The sequence below is a fragment of the Aplosporella prunicola genome (assembly GCF_010093885.1).
Source record: "Aplosporella prunicola CBS 121167 unplaced genomic scaffold K452scaffold_14, whole genome shotgun sequence".
In the NCBI taxonomy this organism is placed as follows: domain Eukaryota; kingdom Fungi; phylum Ascomycota; class Dothideomycetes; order Botryosphaeriales; family Aplosporellaceae; genus Aplosporella; species Aplosporella prunicola.
This window is the reverse complement of record NW_022983542.1, coordinates 668,354-689,071: the sequence shown is the minus strand read 5'-3', so window position 1 is coordinate 689,071 and position 20,718 is coordinate 668,354. Positions and strand designations below refer to the sequence as shown.

The 20,718-nt window shown below is 55.8% G+C and overlaps 11 protein-coding genes across 11 annotated transcripts; 9 read left to right on the top strand and 2 right to left on the bottom strand.

Annotated features, from left to right (window-relative positions):
• Window positions 1–74: 74 nt before the first annotated feature.
• Window positions 75–884, top strand: K452DRAFT_228524 (uncharacterized protein; the record flags this gene model as incomplete). Its single annotated transcript, XM_033536969.1, has 3 exons — window positions 75–350; window positions 403–742; window positions 796–884. The coding sequence occupies 3 exons, from the start codon at window positions 75–77 to the stop codon at window positions 882–884; spliced, it is 705 nt and encodes a 234-aa protein (XP_033397142.1).
• A 2,099-nt stretch (window positions 885–2,983) lies between these two features.
• K452DRAFT_288125 (uncharacterized protein) lies at window positions 2,984–4,133 on the top strand. The gene has a single exon (XM_033540593.1). The coding sequence runs from the start codon at window positions 3,011–3,013 to the stop codon at window positions 3,764–3,766; it is 756 nt and encodes a 251-aa protein (XP_033397141.1). The 5' UTR covers window positions 2,984–3,010; the 3' UTR covers window positions 3,767–4,133.
• A 120-nt stretch (window positions 4,134–4,253) lies between these two features.
• Window positions 4,254–4,913, top strand: K452DRAFT_288123 (uncharacterized protein). The gene has a single exon (XM_033540592.1). It carries the CDS (start codon window positions 4,265–4,267, stop codon window positions 4,655–4,657), a length of 393 nt encoding a protein of 130 aa, XP_033397140.1. The 5' UTR covers window positions 4,254–4,264; the 3' UTR covers window positions 4,658–4,913.
• On the top strand, window positions 4,775–5,290 carry K452DRAFT_39352 (uncharacterized protein). The gene has a single exon (XM_033546606.1). The coding sequence runs from the start codon at window positions 4,892–4,894 to the stop codon at window positions 5,207–5,209; it is 318 nt and encodes a 105-aa protein (XP_033397139.1). The 5' UTR covers window positions 4,775–4,891; the 3' UTR covers window positions 5,210–5,290.
• Window positions 5,291–5,370: 80 nt separating this feature from the next.
• Window positions 5,371–7,003, top strand: K452DRAFT_334132 (uncharacterized protein; the record flags this gene model as incomplete). Its single annotated transcript, XM_033545187.1, has 2 exons — window positions 5,371–5,902; window positions 5,977–7,003. The coding sequence occupies 2 exons, from the start codon at window positions 5,371–5,373 to the stop codon at window positions 6,531–6,533; spliced, it is 1,089 nt and encodes a 362-aa protein (XP_033397138.1). The 3' UTR covers window positions 6,534–7,003.
• Window positions 7,004–8,456, top strand: K452DRAFT_39311 (uncharacterized protein). The gene has a single exon (XM_033546605.1). The coding sequence runs from the start codon at window positions 7,285–7,287 to the stop codon at window positions 8,164–8,166; it is 882 nt and encodes a 293-aa protein (XP_033397137.1). The 5' UTR covers window positions 7,004–7,284; the 3' UTR covers window positions 8,167–8,456.
• A 291-nt stretch (window positions 8,457–8,747) lies between these two features.
• K452DRAFT_272293 (uncharacterized protein) lies at window positions 8,748–10,447 on the bottom strand (the record flags this gene model as incomplete). The annotated part of the gene is made up of 3 exons (XM_033539081.1): window positions 8,748–9,383; window positions 9,461–10,220; window positions 10,269–10,447. 3 exons carry the CDS (start codon window positions 10,445–10,447, stop codon window positions 8,748–8,750), a joined length of 1,575 nt encoding a protein of 524 aa, XP_033397136.1.
• A 396-nt stretch (window positions 10,448–10,843) lies between these two features.
• Window positions 10,844–13,030, bottom strand: K452DRAFT_39291 (uncharacterized protein). The gene is made up of 2 exons (XM_033546604.1): window positions 12,874–13,030; window positions 10,844–12,748 (listed from the first exon to the last, which is right to left on the bottom strand). Exons 1-2 carry the CDS (start codon window positions 12,876–12,878, stop codon window positions 11,062–11,064), a joined length of 1,692 nt encoding a protein of 563 aa, XP_033397135.1. The 5' UTR covers window positions 12,879–13,030; the 3' UTR covers window positions 10,844–11,061.
• A 747-nt stretch (window positions 13,031–13,777) lies between these two features.
• K452DRAFT_272289 (uncharacterized protein) lies at window positions 13,778–14,994 on the top strand. The gene is made up of 3 exons (XM_033539080.1): window positions 13,778–14,110; window positions 14,186–14,453; window positions 14,522–14,994. Exons 1-3 carry the CDS (start codon window positions 13,877–13,879, stop codon window positions 14,563–14,565), a joined length of 546 nt encoding a protein of 181 aa, XP_033397134.1. The 5' UTR covers window positions 13,778–13,876; the 3' UTR covers window positions 14,566–14,994.
• A 378-nt stretch (window positions 14,995–15,372) lies between these two features.
• Window positions 15,373–17,223, top strand: K452DRAFT_251362 (uncharacterized protein). The gene is made up of 2 exons (XM_033538211.1): window positions 15,373–15,601; window positions 15,653–17,223. The coding sequence occupies exons 1-2, from the start codon at window positions 15,434–15,436 to the stop codon at window positions 17,078–17,080; spliced, it is 1,596 nt and encodes a 531-aa protein (XP_033397133.1). The 5' UTR covers window positions 15,373–15,433; the 3' UTR covers window positions 17,081–17,223.
• Window positions 17,224–17,606: 383 nt separating this feature from the next.
• On the top strand, window positions 17,607–20,688 carry K452DRAFT_228927 (uncharacterized protein; the record flags this gene model as incomplete). Its single annotated transcript, XM_033537003.1, has 3 exons — window positions 17,607–17,887; window positions 17,942–19,529; window positions 19,579–20,688. The coding sequence occupies 3 exons, from the start codon at window positions 17,607–17,609 to the stop codon at window positions 20,686–20,688; spliced, it is 2,979 nt and encodes a 992-aa protein (XP_033397132.1).
• Window positions 20,689–20,718: the final 30 nt, after the last annotated feature.

The window sequence follows — 20,718 nt, the reverse complement described above, 5'->3', positions numbered from 1 at the left end:
GGGTAGCGCGCCAGAAGCTTGCGGGGAGCTTTGCGCGCATCACTCTCAAGCTTCAACTCCGCCCACGCGCAGCCATGACGATCCTCCCGCGATTCGCCAGAGCTTCTCTCACCCGAGCGCTACTCCAGCGCCTGCCCAGCGCGCGGTTCCAGCTGTCGCTGTCGGCGGGTCGCCCGTACGCGACTCAGAGCGGCGTGGGCAATGGTCCCAAAAGCTCTAGCAAGCGCCAAGTCACCTTGGCCAACGACGGGCCACCGCGCTGGACCGACTTGAGCACCGGAGAAAAGGCAGTTAGATCAACCGAGCAGTCCTTCAACTTTCTTCTCGTTGCCGCCGGTATTATCGCGACCGTACGCTGCCCATCCGTCTTCCGGCCGACTGCGCGACGCTGACCACGCGCAGGGCGGCGTCACCTATTTCCTCTACCACGAAGTTTTCTCGCCCGAGGGTGCGACCAACCAGTTTTCCAGGGCTGTGAGCAGAGTTAAGCAAGACGAGAGGTGCGTGGAGCTGCTCGGTGACCCAAAGAAGATCAAGGCGTATGGAGAACCCACGAACAATCGCTGGGCGAGAAACCGGCCCATTTCGTCGAGGGAAGTAAAGGATCGCGTTGGAAATGAGCATCTGTATGTCCACTTCTATGTGGATGGTCCGCTGAACAAAGGCACTGTCAACCTGCACATGATCAGGCGTCCTAGCGAGCGCGAATACGACTATCAGACTCTAAGCGTCGACATTAAAGGTATGTACGACTTAGCAATTCTATAGGCAGCCGTGATGCTAAGAACCTTCTAGGTCACAGCCGCATCTACCTTGAGAATGCCGACGCCCGACCCGGGGCGACCAAAAAGGGCTTTAGGCTGTTCGGTGCTCGTTGGTGGTAGATGAGCAATCAAGCTGTTTGGCATTTCCGGGCTTTGCTGAGGCCATTCGGGGTCATGCAGATGTCGATTCATTACCCGAAGCCCAGAGAATTTGCCGTTCTCAACATAACCCGGGTTCGAGCATCGACAATAACCTGCGGAGTGCCTCGCCCAACAGGCTTTGAGAAGCGTATGCGGTAGACCGGTTGTGGGTAGACCAGCTGGAAAGGTCTCCTCCGCTGCTATCGAGGAACTCCATTCCATATGTTTTGGAATTCTGCGGCTTATGCGAAAGCAGCAGCGATATGGCGCTGAGCATTGCTTGGCTATTTTGATACCACCAGCAATGCCGAGAGAGATGCATTTGCTACTTAGCGCTAGTGAAAATAGTAAGTATCCATCCAATGTTGAGACACATTGGCTGCAGATCAGAAGCGAAATGCTTGAGTAAAGTTCATAGTGACTGCCTGCATTAACGTCCGTCACCGTCAAACGAGATAACGATGCATGTATGGAGAGCAAACGAAATCCGGTTAAGATGTTTGTACATATGTATACGCCTTTACTTATGTCCAGGACCCAGGTATGTAGCTAGGCAGGGAGTATTCCTTAGGGATTGTTTGTATCCTTCCCTAGAGTATCTCGCTAGATGATGAATCTCGCTCAACGATGACGGACGTTATTGACGTCACATACATACCCTTTACAGTAATCCTCTTCAACTTCCAACGTAGCAAACTTGTTTACATGCCGAATCCGGCAATATACTTTATATTCAAGCATTCTTATTGGATCACCTGGGTTTCGATAATACATCGGCCCGGTCTAGACCCTTTGCTTTCGGGTTTTCGGATGCTCTGGTTACCTCGGTGACCGGTAAGTGAATTTGGGTTTGGTTGGAAAGAGCTAACACGGTAATTCTTTGACAGTCTATAGAGGTTGGAAAACATGTATCTATACTAGACGCTCTTCATTGGTTCGGGTTGGTAAAGGTTGGTGCTTTCAGCTCGCCATATCGTATTCCCTGCCTCAGAATTGTTCAGAGGTAGGTACAAGCTTAGCCGGGGATTTTGTGGGTAACGGTACCTAATTGTTACACCACGCACGAGGTAGTATAATATACCCAGTATTTTAGTCGGCTGTTTCTTTGACAGCCGTGGAATTTATGGGGCGAAGATCGTTTATACTAAACGAGTGATGGATATTGTTAGTGAATGCAGCTATCTATCCAAGCCAGTGGATAACCATTCCGTGCTGCATTTCATTGGTTCGTGTTTTGACGTCCCTCCTTGGCTTATATTCCGTATAGCGTCAGATGCGACTTCCTTCGTATTCCGGATGAGGTTCGCTTGGCATGGACTGCTTGACCCAGCACCCTCCTTCCTCACTCCATCGACGGAGCTTCAGCTACGGTGAAGTACAAGCTACATTCTTGCAACACTGTTTCCAAAAACATCTTTCTTCTCTGACATTAATACCATCGGCCTTGTGTAGTCCGGCTCCCCTTCTTCCTACAACTCTCTCCTCTCTCCTCTCACTATTCCTATGTCCAACCCACTCCTCTTTTTGATGTACGTTGTTTCGCTTGGCCTGGCCTCTGCTCGCATCCGCCACAACAGTCGCAAAAAGCTCCAGGATACGTCATATTCAGATCAATGTCATGGCCAGCACCACCATCACCATCACCATCACCATCACGACCGACAGTCGCGTCACCGCAGAGATCACACGACCGACAGCCTATAATAAAAACCACTCGCTCAAACCCGATAATGGAGTTTCGATCAATGCATGTTGGATGCCCCTCGCAGCTGGATGGACCCAAAGAAGGCTCGAGCGACCACTCGTCTCCTGAACGAGGGGGAAATTACAGAAACTGCCAAACAAGTTATCCACAGTTTCATCCTTTCCAGAAAGATAAAACCCCCACTTCTGACGTTAACCCTGGCATACTCCGACGTTCAACTACAGACACGCGAAAGAGTTCGCTTGTATCCATAGGATCTTCTGGCAAACCAGGCCTGTACAGACAAAGTTCCAGTTTTGACTCCATTTCCTCCCAACGCACAGCTGGTGGCTCGTCCATAAGTAGTATCGCTCAAAAAGTGAAAAGAGGAGGACCAGACATGAGACTGTTGAATACCAGTATGAACGACTTAGCGGAGAAATTCTTCAGTAAGGAGAAACGAAAAAGCTTGCCGAGTCTGGTCAGAAAAAGGCAAACCTACGAGGAACCAGAGAAAGAGGATGGTAAAGAATCTCCCGAACCGCAGGCTCCAGTACAGCCACCGAAAGCTCCTTCTCCTCGGAAAACACCACGGCTTAGGCTGGGAAAGCTCTCCAGAAAATCGAGTTCAGAACGCCATACACCCGAAGCACCATCGGAGAAGTCGTCTGTCATTCATCATAAACCGGCTGTCCCTGTTAACGGAGAGAATTCAAAAAGTGAGAGTTTCCAGTCTAGCCCAAACACACCGACACCAACAGATGATTCCAAGAATGAGCAATCGAAGGAAAGAATACCCCATCTTTCAAGAGAAAGCAGCGTTGGCGGCAACGACCCACCTCTTGCAAAAAAGATCCCCCGGCCTGGTTTTGGGCGCTGGGTGTCTAGCAACAGCAATGTCTTGCACTTTTCCAAGCCGAATGTGCATAACCTTCCAGTGAGCGGCACTCCACCAGTAATTGACACCGGAATGCCGCCAACGCCGCCGATTTCGCCTCCTAGGACTCCGGGAGCGCACATCAAGCACTCTTTCAAAAGATGGCTTTGGCCAGGACCGTTGAGCGCCAGCGATGCTCAAAGCATTCGACAGGTCATTCAAACCCCCGAGATGCCCGCGATAAGCCCGATGCATCCAATGACTCCATGTATGCCGCCGGTCAGCCTTTATGGTCGATAATCTTCAACTGGAGGGCCTGATTGCTGATAACTCGGGTTTTAGTATCGCCCTTTTCTTCAAGTTTGCACCGCCGACGCCGCGCCCGCCATGATCCAAGCAATGCTACCCCATCTAGCGATGCTTTGACGCTCAAACCCACCGTTGCCAGTGTTCCTGCGACCTCTCTGCAGCGGGGAGACTCTTATTTCACTGCGAAGTCCCCTGTCCAGGAAACACCGGATCATCGCAACCCGGACTATATTGGAACGGCAATGGGCGGACGGTCACCACTGCACACCCCACCAGCACGCACACCTGTGAATCGTGATCGCGACGACTATTTCCAGGAGGGCAACGACAAGCGGCGATTGCAGAAAGATCAGCGGCAGGCGCCAGAAAGGTCACCGCTGAAGCGGAGCTCGGACTTTAGGTCACCAAGCGCCAATAGGTCGTCGCCTCTTGGAAGCCCAGAGGAATCGCCAAAGGGTGAGATAATAGAATTCCCGGAATCTGTTGGAAATGTCTAACGTGGCAGCAGTTACTACGAATGGCACCGGTAGACGCAAGTTCAAGGATAGCAGCAGTGGTCATTGGGACAGCGATGCAATCCTCATGTCGCAGGATCACATAACTCGCAGTCTGACGGTGAACAAAGCCGATGACAGGATCATACCGTCGATGGCGCCAGCGGCTCCAGTGCTGCGGGAGCGCGATTGGTTCCGCACCCGCATGGACCAGATTCTGCAGGACGACACAGGCGGTGGCGACGTTGACTTTGAGTGGGACGTCCCAGAGCACCTCCCGGGCAGCCCGTTGTGCCCGCTCAGCCCGAAGCACAAAAGTGGGGGGAAGGGAATCTGCGTGTACCACGGTCGGCGGAAGACGAAGAGGGCGGAGAATTTGAATCTGTAGGCGGTGGGAGGGATTGTGCGGAGAAGGGAAAGGGGTAGTGGTCATGGCTATAAGGAGGACGTGCATGTCTTCCGGTCAGAGGTCGCTCGGCGCACCCCTATGATGGAGACTTGACAGGTCAGCGAGACAGGTGGACACGGACATTGGGCGGCTGGCGACACGGCGGGCGTCGCATGGAGATATATGTAGCGGCGCGTGGAAGCAGGCAGGCGGCAAGGCGCGAGAGAAAGCAGCATGGTGCAGGCAACACAAGGTGACAATGTTTCAAAAACAAGTCGAGTGGCTGGACGGGAGTGGCTCCTGCGGCGGCACCAGCAAGCGTGGGTCGAGTGCGGGAGGACGAGGTGCCCAGTCCCGACGACGGCTCGAGTGCCCCGTCATTGCGTCGCTCATCCGGGTGCGCAGAACAGATGGAGTGCGAACTTTAACTCATTGTCGTGCTGCCCGACCTGCTTCTTCACTTCTCGCCCTCACTTCACTCTCTTTTCTCTGTCCGTGTTGCCCAATTACTGCGCTTGCTGCCTCAGCCCAGCCACCCGTTGCCCGTATTAACCCCCAACAGCCATCGCAAATTTCCTACCCGACTCACTTCTACCAACCTCCCCTCCGGCACACTAACCGCTAAGGTAACTGCCAGCCCCGGCTCCCGCGTCATAAAGCCGCACGCTCCTCCCTCGCGCATTGCTCCGCTCCCTCTTGCTTTCCCCTCCAGAATGTTCTTCAAGCGTCGCAGTCGCGCCAACAGCTACCTTGACGACTCCGCCGACTCCCCCTCTGCCAAATCCTACGCGGCTGCCGACGCAAAGTACGACCGCCCGCCCTCGTCGCGCCACGACTCCGCCCCTCACATCAACACCCACAACGAGCCCGTCACTGTCACCGTCGAAAAGGATCCCGCCATGTATTCGCGCCAAACCGCCCCCCAGGAAACTTATGCCGTCGGGCCACGCCCCATGACGGGCGGAGGCCACAACGCCATGCCGCCAATGGAAATGCACAGCGGCATGGGCGACGCCGGCGCCGGCATGGGTGGTGGCATGGGCGGCATGGGCGGCATGGGCATGGGAATGGGCGGCGGTGGTGTGGACCTCTTGACCAGAGCATTCAACGAAGCTGTCCGGCCCTACATGGAGAAGATCGATCACCTGGAGAGCCAAATCGTGGAGCTGAATGCCTGGATCGAGAGTTTGGAGCAGCAGCGTGCCGAGGTGCATTCGTGGATTGACAAGAGAGGACTCCGGCCTGGTAAGCTCGCTCCCTCAATCTTCTCACCGACCCGACCTGGGTTGGTATCAATCCCATTGCTAACTGCTTCTCAGACGTTCCTCCCAGCATCGCAAAGCACATGGACAGCTCCGACCCCACGGCTGCGCAAACTCTCAACGCGCAGCTTGACCGCAAGATCACCATCGTCAACTTCGACCTGCACCGGCTGCAAGACGATCTGAACGACAGCATCAGCGCCTCACACTTTGCCAGCGCCATGGCCAAGTTCCTGCCGGACATCGCGCGGCTGGCCGCCCTGCCAGCAGGCCCGCGTTTCGCGTTCGACCTGATCCTCAAGCTCGGCGGCAACCTAAACAGCCACGGCGGGCTGGATGCCGGCGACGAGGAGGACATCGCCGCGCGACGTGACTTCTACGGACGGCTAGACATGGCCATGGTGGAGGTGGTGCGGCGACGTTTCGAGGAGCGCGAAGAGTGGCATGTGCAACGCGAGATTAAGCGCATCGAGAAGACGGCCGCGTACCTGCGGAACTACGGCATCGACCCCTACTTCCCTGCGACTCTGGATCTGATGGAGCGTAAACTGGTGAACGGCGGCGGCGCTGGCGCCCCCGCCCCCGCCGGCGGCAGTCCGCCCAGGTACACGTAAGCCACTCTATCAACTTCTCTTCGACCACCACCACCACCACCACCACCACCACCACCACGAAGCCAAAACAGCGCGTCGGCGGCGGCAGCGGCGGTGGCCCGCATTGGGAGAAGAGAGGAGGCAACGACTCGCGATACCCTGCGCGACGACACCGTGCGCACGCTACGCCCGCACGCGGCAACAGCACCATCTCTCTTTTTTCTTTTTAACTCTTCTCTGTCAGCATTCGGGACCACGTTGTGTTAACACACGGCTTTACAGATCACGAGATGATCTGATGGACTGACTCATCGCGAGCGTGGACGAGCGGGTGCGCGATTCGAAGCGCGCGCTTTCCGGAGCGCGCCTCAGCATCAGCGGTATCAGCGGCGAGGGTGAGAGCAGCGTGGCCGGCCCCTCGGCTCGGTCGTCGCGCAGCTTGCTCGATGTTTGGGTCGACAGCTGCGAGGACATCGAGGCGAGGCATCTGGTGCAGGAGACGATTGGCGAGGTGCCCGATATCAAGACTGAGGACGAGTGAGTAGGAGACATTGGTGTGTGTGTGTGTGTGTCTACACATCCCTTCCTTCTCGATCCTCTTCTTCCTTCCTCCTCGTCATTGCGGCTTCGGTGCGATTTTTTTGCGCTTTTCAGCTTCTGCATTGCTTCCTGCGTCTGGCTCTCCGTTCTGGCCAGTTATGCGCTTCTTGCCTTTTGGCTGCTGCTACTGCTGCTGCTGCATCGCGTCCATCGCTCTCCACGCGTGGCCTTGATGTGTGCGTCTGCGTTTTGCTTTTTTGGCTTTGCTCTGCTTTGCTTTCCTCTTTGCTCTAGCGACGACAAACAACAACAACAACAACAACAACAACAACAGAAAAGGTTCACATACCACGATTACCAAACACCACCACACAAAAACCACAACCAAGCAAACACTCAACTGTTGCGACGGCCTCCATCTCCAAATTTTCGACTTCTTCGGATTTTCCAAGGCCTTTTCTTTTCCGCATACAACCAACCAAGATTCCCCCAATTTCCGGTTTTTCAGGCCTCGAAAGCGCGAAACCAAAAACGGCCGCCTAATCATCTCTTAACTATTTCCCCTTCTTTCTTCTTCATCCGGCTCCTCTCTTCTCGGCGCGCCCATTACACACATACTTACGCACATGGATACACAACACACACAATCCGACGATCTCGACTAAAAAAGAACCTGGGACGCACCGGGCCGGAACGGAACGGAACGGAACGAAAACTCGCACGAATTTCCTTTTTTCTATGCGGATGGCGACCTGGCTTGGCGCGCTGCTGCTTGATCGATCCGAAGCAGTTGCAGCTGCAGCTGCAGCGGGCAGAGGTAGCCGGGCGGGCGGGGAACGTCATCTTTGTCATCATTGGGGACGGCCCGGCGATCGATAGCAATAGCAACGAACAAACGCGGCCACGGGCCTGTGGACTTCAGCGTAGTTTGGGCCTCTTTCGTCGCGGCTGCTGCCGCTGCATTGCGTTGCATTGCATTGCTGCTCTTTTCGTTTTCCTTTTACTTTTGCCTTTTCTTTTCCTACCCAGCAACATCAGAACTCTACTAGTTTGGCCTTTTTCTTCTCTTTTCCTCTTTCCTCGCAGGCATTTCCTCATCTTTTCCTGTCTTTGATTTGGTTCGGTTCGGCCATGGTTGATTGATTGACTTGATTTGATTGATTGAGAACGATACGATACCACTGGGTTTGCCTGCTTGACGACGCTGCGATGCGATGGGTTGCGGATGCGAGGCGAGGAGTGGCTGCCGGCCGCGCGGCACTACTGTCCGGCACAGCAGTTGGGGCAATGGCAACGATGCCGGCGACGATAGGGGGCGGTAGGGGGTGGTTGCGCTGAACGACGGGGGGGTGATGGGGGTTGCTGATGATGATGATGACGACGATGATAATGGATGCGTAGATGTGGGTAATTCGAATAAACTGACTTTTGATGACTGGACTGTCTGATGGAGGCCAGGTGGCTTGTTTACGGTGGTATGTGATTGATGTGTGTATGTTTATCTATCTATGTACCTAATGTGGGTGGGTGGGTTTATGTGTGTTTTAGACTTTGAACTTTGCTTGTTTTCGGCACGCGGAGAGCGCATTCCTGCGCTGTGCTATGTACCTCATACGGCGCCATCATCCATCATCATCAACTCAACCCCCTCCCCTAATTATTTACTATTCCGCGCAAAAGACCCTTCACCACCACCTACAGCTCCTCCTCGCCCTCGTCATCGCCCCCCCACCCCCTCACGAACCTCACCCCCCTCTCATCCCTTACGACCTGCATCAACGCCCCCAACGGCCCCAAACAAGCACTCACATTACCAATTCCCCGCTCCAGCGCCTCCAACCGGCCCTCGACCTCCTTCCCGCACAGCCGCACCTCGCCAAACCGCGAAGCGCCGTACAGCGCGCGCAGCAGCGCGGCGACTTCGGCGCCCCCCGCGGCCACTGCCCCGGCCACGGCCTGCGTCGTCGCGCCCTGCGCCGCGGCGAGGTGGTCCCGCAGCCGGGCCGCGCGGTCCTGTGACCCGGTCGCCAGAGCCCGCGATGCGGCGGCCCGCGTCAGTGGGCGTGGCGCTGGGTGCAGGATGCTGCTGAGATCGAGGTCGAGGCGGCGGAGCAGGTGCGTCGTCGCGGGCGTGAGGTGCGCGGGGGGTTGCTGCGCCGAGGGGCCGAGGCCGCCGCGCGAGGAAGTCGGGCGTGGGGGAGGGGGGAGTGGGCGGAGAGTGCTGAAGAGGGCGGCGCTTTCTTGGAGGGCGAATTGGTGGGCGTGCGTGTCGTGGGCGTGGGTGCTGAGGTGGGAGAGGCGGAGGGTTAGGTGCTCGAGAGTTGAGAGGATCTGTGGCGAGGGTTCGTGTTAGTTAGGTTACGGGTAGTTGAGATGAGAGCGTGGGTTCGTTAGGGAGGACGACTCACGTAGTCGAGCCATCGGCTCTGGAGCCGTTTCTGCTGGGTTTGCGATTGCTCGCGCAGGAGCAGGATGGGCTGGCGGTGCTCCTGCTCGATGCCCATCTGCGCGACGGACGAAATCTCCGCGTGCAGCGTCTCGAGCTCTTCCTTGAGGGCGTCCTTTTCCGCGAGCGCCTCTTCCTCGGGCCTTTCTGGCGCGTCGGCGGGCGAGAACCCGGTCAGGCTCTCCCAGAACACCGCGTCGACGTGGGTCTGCACCTCGGCGGCGCGCAAGGCCACGAGCGAGACGCACCAGCCGTCGACGACCGCGGCATTCTTCTGCTCAGAGCCCGACGCCTCGAGCTTCGGCGCCAGCTTGGCCAGAGCGGCCAGCATGCGGTCATCGGAAGCCAGGCGGTCGTTGGCAGTGGCGACGAGCGTCGTCGCTGTCGCTTTGGTCTGTTTCTGGGCAGCCGTGACGCGCTCGGTGATGGCGTCTGAGAGGCCCTCGACGGCAAAGTCGAGCTGGGCCTTTTCCTGGGCGGTCTTGCGGTGACGCTCGTCGTGCCTGCGCTGGAGAGCGGAGTCAGGCTCGACGTGCTGTGCTTTCAGCGCCAGCAGAGCATCCTTCTGCACTTCGAGTGCCTTGGCCTGCTGGTCAATGGCAGCGGTGGAGGCTTCGAGAGCGTCAATGGCGGCCTGCAGCTCATGGTCGTGGATGGGCTCTGTTTCCGACGGGTCCTTGAGATCGCGCAGACTGGGGCCATTGGGGCGCAACGTCTGATACCTGGCGTAGGTGAGTAAAGCACTTTTTGCAAAAGCAGACGGAGCTCACAGTTGCAGCTCCTCGCTGGTCAGCAGGGTGTTGGGTTGCAGGTATTCCTGCACCCAGCCAACGGCTTCGTCATGTGTTTTGACCGAGTCAAAAGCCCATTGAACGTCGTCGCGGGTTAGAGGGATGCGCCGATCACGCAGAGCAGCGAGAAGGGTCAATAAAGCGAGGGAATCGGGCATATTTTTGTTGTTTGTTTACTCTTCTCTTCTCTCGGTGAAGGAGGGTTCGTCGCATGGAGTTGGGCTCGGCCTCGGCATCGGCCTTCCACCGCCGCCGCGTCACGTCTTCCGTCGACCCCCGCAATATCACTCAGAATTGAACACTGCAACAGCATTATGATCTTCAAAAAAGCAATCATTACTTTTATATACCCCTACCCATCGTTAAATCGTCATGCAATGCCAGAGCCTGGAGCTCGAGCAAGCTTTCAATGCCCAGTCCGTCCGCCAAACCATCAGAAGATAAAATCCCCAGTGAAAAAAGCAAGTAGCCAGCAAAGATGGATGGAAAAAAGAAAATGAAATATGAAAAGACCGCAACATTGATCTTTGGGTCCAATGCCCAATGTCCGAAGCCTGGTTAGTTGATGTCGAGTTCGAAGAAGTCGTGGGGGATGCTTTAAGATGTTGTGACGCTGCAGTATGAAGGAAGAAAATGCAGCCTGAGATGCCGATTGCTAGTGGTTGTAGCTTTGATGGATGCCAGACCTAATTGGTGATTAGTGTTGGTGAGTAAGGAATGCCGGCTGCAGAAATGCCATCCAATATGGCCATGTATCCTGAAGATTAGATCATCAGACGGCCCAGCGTCCCTCCTTCGCCGCCCACTTCCGCTGCTCTTTGACCATCATATCATAGAACTTCTCATCCCAGTTCACACATTCGAGATACTCCCACCACAACCTCAGTCCCGGCGGGTCACCCGAATCCTCCGACTCAAACGCATCCAACAGCTTCTCCTTGGTCAGCTTCGCGACCAGGATGCGCGCCTCCTCGTCCCACTCCGTCAGTTCACGCACATGCGCGCCAATCTCCTGGCGCAGAACTGCCTCTTCCGCGCCTACCGCGTTCGGCAATGGGCCCTCGTAGGCCGGAGGCGTGCAGAAGTGCCGCTTTAGCGCGTCAGTGACCCATCCTGGGCGCGCAACGTTCGCCAGCTCTTCCGCCCAGTACATCCTCACGTGCCGCGGCACGCGCTCCACCATGCGGTCGTAATCGAGCTTGTCGGAGAAGCGGCACTGACTGTACATGCCAAAGTAGATCAGGTTGTTGGAAGGCGCACCGCTGCTGCTGTCCTTGGCCTTGGCCACGTGCTGGATAAAGAGTGGTACGTTCTCGTACGCATGGCTGCCAACTTTACCGTCGACATCCTCTGGGTTCTCCGGGTTGAAGAAGGCGGTCAGCTTGACGCCATGCGTTCCCGGCTTGGAAGGCAAGTACGGCTCCGTTGCAGCGTCCAGTATGTAGAAGCTGCGGCTGGGGAGGATGCAGTGGCCCTCCTTGGCCTTGACGTAGTGAAATCCGGGCGACCATTGCCTACCGCCAAAAAACCTCTTAATAAAAGTATGGTCGAAACCTACCATTGCAGAGGGACCAGGGACCTTCGACAGCTCGCTTGCTGGGAGAGCACGAAGACCACGGATACCGAGAGGTTGCCATGAGGGCTCCTTCTTCATGAGCGCATGGGCGGGATCTTCAGTAGTTGGCAATGGCTTATCAGGCGTCGACTCCTCTTCCGGTTCGGGGCCTGGCGTAGCCACTACAGACTCATTAGGAGCAAGGGCCTTGTGAACAGTTCCATTTGTCTGTCCGTTGGTCTGAGAAGTGAGACCAGCGGCAGCTCTCCTGGTCTCGATGCTTTCGTCTTGCTCGCCACCAAGTGTTCCATCATGTCCATTTGAAGTGGAAGCATGAACAAAAGAGCCAGATGCCGTCCCAGCTTTCTGAGGAACCTCGTCTGTTTGAGTTGATTGTTCACATGTCTGGGCCGGATCAAGAGGCCTAACGCTGGAATTGACATGGTCTGGAGTTTGTGGTGGTGTGGGTTGGCAGGCATTCTCTGGTGCCGACTGTTCGATCTGTAGTTGCTGGGAACTCGAAGTGAGAGGTTGAAGGCTGTTAGAGTCCTCCAAACGACGGTGGATAGCATCAGCGCCGTAGTTGTCGACCGTGTCGGGGGCTTGGAAGGGTCCAACAGTGACAGTCCAACCGCCTTTCTTCAGCATATCGATCTCCCGGCGCATCTGAATGAGCTCATTGGAAAACAAGTTCTCAAGATTCGCTAGTTGTGCCCTAAGCATATGGATCTCTGCGTTGTCATCGGATTGCTCCATCGGCTGCTCGTTCCGAGGGACCAAGGCAGTGCTTGTGGTAGAGTGAGGCATGCTGTTTGGGTTGAAGTTGCCGGCTGTCGGGTTCAGGTTACCCATGTGAGACCTGCCACCAGGTCTGCTTTGATGCGGGGGGATGCCGTTGTGCTGTCTGGAATAAAAGTCAGAGCGCTTCATCATTGTTGTAGCAGCAGGAGGGGCTTGCTGTGGTGCTGTTTGAAAGAGAACGTTAGTTGTAAACTTGTTGGAGTAATTGGTACTCTTGTAGGCGAAGACGACATACTTCAACTGCCTGCTAAGGTGAGAGCAGTTCGACTTCTGCACAAGATGTACTGCCGACGATGAAGTAAGTAGGGCGGTTGGATGAGGCTACTCGTGAAACATGAGGCAATAAGCAAGTAGCAGACGCCAGTCCTCTGGGGCCGTCAAGGTAGGTGTGTTTGACTGAAAGAGCCGATGATGTGATAGCAAACAGCAATGTCTTAATGATGGGATGAAAGCTTGCTCGAAGGTGGAAGATGTTTTGGAGTGGAGGAATCTCAAGAGCTAGAAGGTATAAATAGCTGAAGACTGCTGCTTCAGGGTCCTACTTCTTTTGTCGGGTAGAATAAGGTTCAAGTAGCGGTAAGCATTCTATTGTGTGTTTTGGAAGGAGCCAAAACGTAGGTACTGTTGTGAAAGTGGGCAGGAACAATTGAGGTAGATGGTTGCCGCAGGAGACCAGGGTGATGGTCGTTTGCCCTGGGCTTGTATCATCAGGTCCATAAGAGCTAACCATTTGTGACATTGACCTTAACGGACTTGCACGCGAGATGAAAACGAGAGATAGGAAAGCCTTGACAGCCAGCAGAAGACGGGAGCAGACCATAGGAAACAGCGGAAGAAGACTACAGCTAACTGAGAAGAAACACAGCTTGTGACGGAGACAACAAGGAGAGATACATGCAGATCAGTCAAAGCATTCATTGGAATGAAGGTCATGTCCAGCGTGGCACCGCCGATGCATGATGACGGAAATCCCCAGGGGCACCGCCTTGTGGTGGTGGTGGTGGTGGTGGTTGCGGTGGCACGAGCGGGACAAAGTCAGGTCATCAGTCTCATGACTCGCGGGTGACGGATGGACCCTTGGGATGACGCTGCTTCTCTGGATTCTGACCGGCTCGGTGCAACTGGGATTGAGATTGCGTCCACCCACAAATCCTCATGAACCACGCCAACGCCTAGCGCGCGAGGAGTCTCTTCATTCCCTTCGCCGTCCAGTCCCGCGCCTCCCACGACCATGCCGCCTCCCAAGTCTCGCAACCCAGACCAGGACTCGCGCTCCGATGCTTCAGTGACAAAGGATAAGCACACGGCCTCGAATCACTCTCACCACGCGCGAGGTCGCCGCAACGGCGGTCCAACCCTCACCAATGGCAGCCACCTGAAGGAGGTGGTGTCGGCCTCGGGCGACGCTCATGGTTCTGTTGGCCGCAACGGCGCCCACTACGGTCAAATGGCGTCAACTGGAGGGGTGCGTTTTCTCCGCTCCGCAACCCCCTTCTGAGGAGCCGTAGATTGCTGACACCTTATCCTTCAACGCCTGCAGTTGGCCTGGAACAAAGAGGATCTCACTCTTCTTCAAGGCTATCGTAACGCATACCGCCTCGATTGCCCCTCGGCCTTCAAAAATCCCATGGCCCACGCGATACTTGGCAGGGGCATTGGGAAATACTCTCCCACAATGACGCGCAAGAGAAACGAGCGCAGAGTCTCCAAGGATCAACTAGCTATGGCAGTTCGCAAGAACTTCAACGCGCTTGCTGTGAGCGAGTCCGAGGTCATTGTGGACCTAATGTACAAAGTCAAGACACAAGGTAAACACCCCTCGGCCCAATGCTTCGCCGCAACCTGCCCGTCGGACATGACGACTGATTGCAAGTAGACAAAACATTTAGAATGCGTTTCGCGCCTCCCCGGACCCGTTGATGTCCGCCTCCGATCTCGCAGAACCCCCGCACGAACGCACAACCGACTTTCTCATAAGGACAGTATAGACGTCCACGACCCAGCATTACGCATCATCGGAGTTACGCATTCATGGAGTTATCTGGTATTATTTATATTGGCATTGTGGCGTTTTTGGCAGAGGATACCCTTCGAGGCTCAAGGAGCAAGAACCTTTCTTGGATTACGGAGTACTCTCATACCACAGCGACAACCTATTGGCATCGCGCTTCCGTTGGGCATATTCGGTCTAAGTTCAGCTATTAGACACGGAGATGGTGAGAAAGGAAGGATTGAGCAAGGATATGGAGGGTGTGGCAGTAGGATTTACACCCAGTGACACAGCGCGGGCGTGCGCGTGTCTCCTAATAAGACCAGAACCGAGGAAAATGAATTATGTTTCTACCTTGGACCAGTTCGTGCGCCCATGAATCTGACGCGATGCTCGGTGACAGCTGTGGAGCTCGCCGCACAAGGGCATGCGCGTCAGACCCGAGGCAAACCCGTGCGGAGAGTTAGGTACCTCCAGCTCTTCATTAACTAAGCAATCCGGCACCCCGCACGCGTTGAATCACGATCAGCTCCCAAAAGTTCTGGAGGACCATTGGTGGCAGTGTTTGCGGTGTTTTCCTCAAGTCCGAGACGCGCTGCCGCGAATTTCGTCACTTCCCGCGCCTAGCGTCAGCGACGCGGAGAGCTTCCAGAATAATCCCCCGAGGGTCTTGGCACTTTTCGTCCAATGAATGAAGTTCGACTAACTTTTGACAATTCTTCTATCACCCTCCACTCCTCTCGACAACGTCCGCTCCTGTATTATATCTCTAATTGACGCTGTTTATTGAAGCACAAAATGAGCCTCGCTGCTCCCAGAATAGCTGTCAAGACAGCGTTGCCCGTGCGCATTGTGAACTCTTCCGCGCCTGCTACACGACGCTTTTCCACGGCAGCACCCGCGCAATCATGGAGCAAGTCGAAACTGCATCACGGCCGGGCAAGCTCTGGTGGCGCACAGAAAAGGGTAAGTTTCCCATGCACCCGTCGCTAGCTTATCGCTAACACTTATTTCCAGCCATTCCATGCCACCGCCACTGTTCTCGCCAAGGACCTGTATGCCACGCTCGGAGTCGGCAAGAGCGCCTCTCAGTCGGAAATTAAAAAGGCCTACTATGGTCTGGCGAAAAAATATCACCCAGACACCAACAAAGACCCCGGAGCCAAGGACAAGTTCGCCGAAGCACAATCCGCCTACGAAACGCTCTCCGACGCTGAAAAGAGGAAGGCCTACGATACATATGGCGATGCTGCCTTTGGTGGCGCCGGTGCTGGAGGTTTCCACCCTGGCGCTGGAGGTCCCGGTGGCAACCCGTTCGCCGGCTTTGGCGGCTTTGGCGGAGGTGGGTTTAGCGGAAGCGCCGGCGGCTTCGGAGCAGGAGATTTCAACTTTGAAGATCTTTTCGGAGCATTTACTGGTGGTGGGCGGCGGGGTGGACGTGGCGGGCGGGGCCGGAGTCCGTTTGAACAGGAAATCTTGGTGGGAGACAACATTGAGGTCCAGACGCACATCAGCTTCATGGATGCGGCGAAAGGAACGCAAAAAGACGTCTTCGTCAATCCGCTTGTTCAATGTAAATCTTGCACAGGCAGTGGATTGAAGAAGGGAACCAAAAAGTCCGAATGCGGCGTTTGCGGCGGCACGGGTCAAACGGTCATTAGCATGAGCGGATTCAAGCTCGCAACGCCATGCGGAGCATGCGGTGGCGCAGGTGTTTCGGTGCCGAGGGGCTCGGAGTGCAACAGCTGTCACGGAGAGGGAGCCGTGAGGGAGAAGAGAACGATTACGGTGGACATTCCGGGCGGTGTTGAGGAGGGCATGAGGCTAAAAGTCCCCGGAGCAGGCGACGCTCCTGCAACGGGCGGAGCAACTACCTCGAACCCTCGTTCGCAAAACGGAGATCTCTACGTCTTCATCCGAGTGGCAGCGGATCCCAAGTTCCAGCGCCACGGCTCGGACATTCTATTCACGGCAAGTGTTCCTCTGACCACCGCTGTACTGGGCGGTGAAATTCAGATCCCCACGTTGGATGGAGACGTCAAGGTCAGGGTCCCGACCGGAACGGGCACGGGCGACAAGATCACGCTGGGCGGCATGGGCATGAGGAAGCTGAACAGCCGCCGGGGCAACAACGGCGACCTGCAGGTTGAGTTCAAGGTCGCGATGCCCAAGTATCTAAACGCCAACCAGCGCACGATCCTGGAGATGCTGGCCGACGAGATGGGCGACAAGACGGCCAAGAGGGTCATGAACGTTGGGGAGATGAGCAAGGAGCCCGGCACGTTTGCGAACGAGGCGGAGAGGGAGAAGCACAAGAACGAGGGATTCCTGAGGTCGGCGTGGCACAACCTGACGGGCCAGCACAAGCACATTGACGGCGAGGAGGCGCCGGGCAGCAAGAAGAACGAGGACGATGAGTCAAAGAAGTCTTCTGGGTCGGGTTGAGGGCGCAGTGTATCAAGTATGATATAAAGTGCGGTCTGGCGTTAGCGCGGAGTAGCATTTGGAGCAGGCATATCCACGGGCGTTTAAGTCAAAAATTAGATATGTAGTGTACTGTATCTATGTAGACCATCTCTTCTCAGAACACCCGGGCCCTATCGGGCCGCAAGCGCTGGAGGTCCGAGTGCCAGTGTATGACGCTGCGTGAATGGGCCGAGTTGGGTGGAGTGTGATTGCTTGGGCGCGTAGTCGCTGAACACCTCCGCCACTGCTTCGCCCGACTTGCCGCCCGTCTGGAGCTGTCCGACCCCACACGCCGCCGCCAGGCTCCCGCAAAGATATATACATACATACTTGCCGCCCTTCCGCCCTCTTTCCATGCAGTTTCGCGGCCGAGAGCTGCTTCTGTGCCCGTGAACCCGCCCGGAGAGGCAGCATCGTCGCCTTACACCAACGCGTACGCCATCTCGCATACCCGCCCACCTGGGCCTGCATGAACATTCTCTAGCACCTGTACCCACTGCCCACCATGACGGTCCTTGCGCCCATGCTCTCCTGTCCGCTCAAGCAGACCAACGAGATCGACTGGATCACCCCGCTGAAGCAGTACATCCGCCAAACCTACGGCGACGACCCCGAACGCTATTCCGAAGAATGCGCCACGCTCAATCGCCTGCGCCAGGACATGCGCGGGGCCGGAAAAGATAGCGCGGCCGGCCGAGACCTGCTGTATAGATATTATGGCCAGTTGGAGCTGCTAGACCTCCGCTTTCCCGTCGACGAGAACCACATTAAGATCTCTTTTACTTGGTACGCCCACCGCACCACCATCTCACCATTTACGCTGACATTGCACTACCCCAGGTTTGACGCTTTCACGCATAAGCCTACTTCCCAATACTCGCTCGCATACGAGAAAGCATCCATCATCTTCAACATTTCCGCCGTCCTGTCCTGTCATGCCGCGCACCAGAACCGCCATGAAGATACCGGCCTCAAGACCGCCTACCACTCCTTCCAAGCCTCTGCCGGCATGTTCACCTATATCAACGAGAACTTCCTGCATGCGCCGTCCACGGACCTGAGCCGAGATACGGTAAAGACCCTCATTGCGATCATGCTGGCACAGGGCCAGGAAGTATTTTTGGAAAAGCAGGTTGAAGATGGCAAGAAAGTGGGTTTGTTGGCCAAGTTGGCAAGTCAAGCAGCCTATTTGTACTGGCAGGCAGCAGAAGGCGTGCAGGACAACGTGACTAAAGGTGTGTTTGAAAAGGTTTGGCTGCTGGTAACCCAGATCAAAGCGAGCTACATGGGCTCTCTTGCGCAATATTACCAGGCTATGGCGGACAATGATGCCAATTCTCACGGCGTTTCCATTTGCAGATTGCAGGTGGCAGAAACCCAGGCACGGGAAGCGAATCGGATCGCGAATTCGTTCCCTAATAACGTGCCAGCGGGTTCAAACTTAAGCTCGGAGACTGGTGGTATCCTGACGGACATGACCAGGCGACACTTGGTCAACTGTCAGGAGCGGATAACGGAGTTCACGAAGGACAATGATTTTATCTACCATCAGCCGGTTCCTGCCGAGGCATCACTGGCTTCGATACCAAAACTTCCTGCCGCAAAAGCTATTCCCGTCAGCGAACTTTACCAGGGGCAGGACATTCAGAGAATCATAGGCCCGGATATTTTCCAGAAAATTGTGCCTATTTCGGTCACCGAACAGGCCAGTTTGTACGACGAGGAAAAAGCAAAGTTGATCAGGGCCGAGGCCGAGAGGGTCGACATTGCAAATGACGAAATGGCGGCGAGCCTGGACTATCTGAAGCTGCCAGAAAGCCTCAACGTTTTGAAGGGTGGAATGGATCAAGAAATGACTGTAGATGATGAATTCACCAAGTGGTGCCAGGAGCTTGCCGGTCACGCCCCCTTCACCAGAGCTTTCGACCAGCTTAGTGCTGAGAAACAGGCCATTGGAACCATTTTGGACGGCAGCATGAAGCAGCTCGACATGGAGGAGAGCGTGTGCGAGAAGATGCGTTCGAAGTACGGCGTGGAGTGGACACAACAACCCAGCTCAAGATCAACGGCCACCCTCCGAAGCGACATCCGGAGCTACCGTAACGCAATCGATGAGGCCGGCATTAGTGATGCAGCACTTTACAGCACGTTTAGGCAGCACGAATCGGACTTTGACGAGATGCGGTCCGCTGGCGAAACAGATGAGGCAGATGTCCTATACCAGCGTGCGATGATCAAGGCGGGAGCGGCTCGCAGTAAGGGAAAGGGCTTTGGTAGTCCCTCGACTGGAGAAGGTAATCTTCTTGATGATGACTTTGAGGGCGGTCCGAGTGTAGCGGAGCAGATTGCGGCTGTGGAAGACCTGCTGAGGAAGTTGAACCTCATTAAGCGGGAGCGGCAACAGGTTTTGAAGGACCTCAAAGAGAAGGTGAGACCGCTATGACTTTCGGACACACCATAAGCTGACTCTGGGGCAGATCCACAACGATGATATCTCCAACGTTCTCATTCTCAACAAAAAGCAAATCTCCAACCAGGAGAACCAGCTCTTCAAAGCTGAACTTGAGAAATTCAGGCCTCACCAGAATCGACTCCTTCAAGCGAACCATAAGCAAACCTCGCTCATGAAAGAGCTCACCCGAACCTACGGTGATCTGTTGCAAGACAAGAGAGTACGATCAGAGCAAAGCAAATACGAAGCCTTTTCGAGACAGAGAAGCTCTGTAATGAACAAATACCGAAAAATCTATCAGGCCTTCAATGACTTGATATCCGGCTTGATGAGGGCTCAAGCCTTCTACTCCGACATGAAAGAGACTGTCGAGAGCTTACAGGCGAACGTGGAAACCTTTGTCAACAACCGGCGCTCCGAGGGTGGTCAGTTACTCAACTCAATTGAGAACAAGAAAACTTCCGGTAGCAACGACCAGGCGGACCGCGAGCGCGAACGCATGCAGCAACTCATGGAGCGCATGTCCGTCGAGCCGTCTCGCAATTCCCCCGTCTCGCAACAACCGCCTTCGCGCCCTCCGCCGCTGCAATCAACCCCGTCCTACCAGACAATCCAGTCCTCCTACAACCCCGCCGCCTCCCCTCCCATCACGCCCCGATACCCCGGCATCAGCAGCCCTCCCGCCACCTACGGCATGCAATCCCCACCGACAATGCAGCCGCAGTACCCCCAAACGCTCAGCAACGGGGGAGGTTACCAACCGGCCCTGCCACCGCGGCGCGAGTCCGGCTACGCCAGCGGCGGCAGTGGCAGTGTGGGCGCGTACAACCCGAACGCGTACGGTCCCGTCAGCCCACCCGCGACACAGCAATTCTTCAGTCCGCCACCGGCCCAGGGGCAGTGGGGCGCTCCGCCCCAACAGCAAACGCAGCAGCAGTACGGCTTGCCGCCGGGATATATACCGCCGCCACCGCCGCCCGGCCCGCCTCCGAGCCAGAATATCGATTACTCGGGCTTGACGGGCGGCGGAGCAGGATATCCGAGCGGGCCGGGTGGGTATGCGCATCACCAGCGGCAGAGCCAGCAGCAGCAGAGCCAAGCGGATCCGTGGGCTGGGCTGAGCGCGTGGAAATAAGGCTGGTGGTTTGCGTTGTCTAGTTATTGT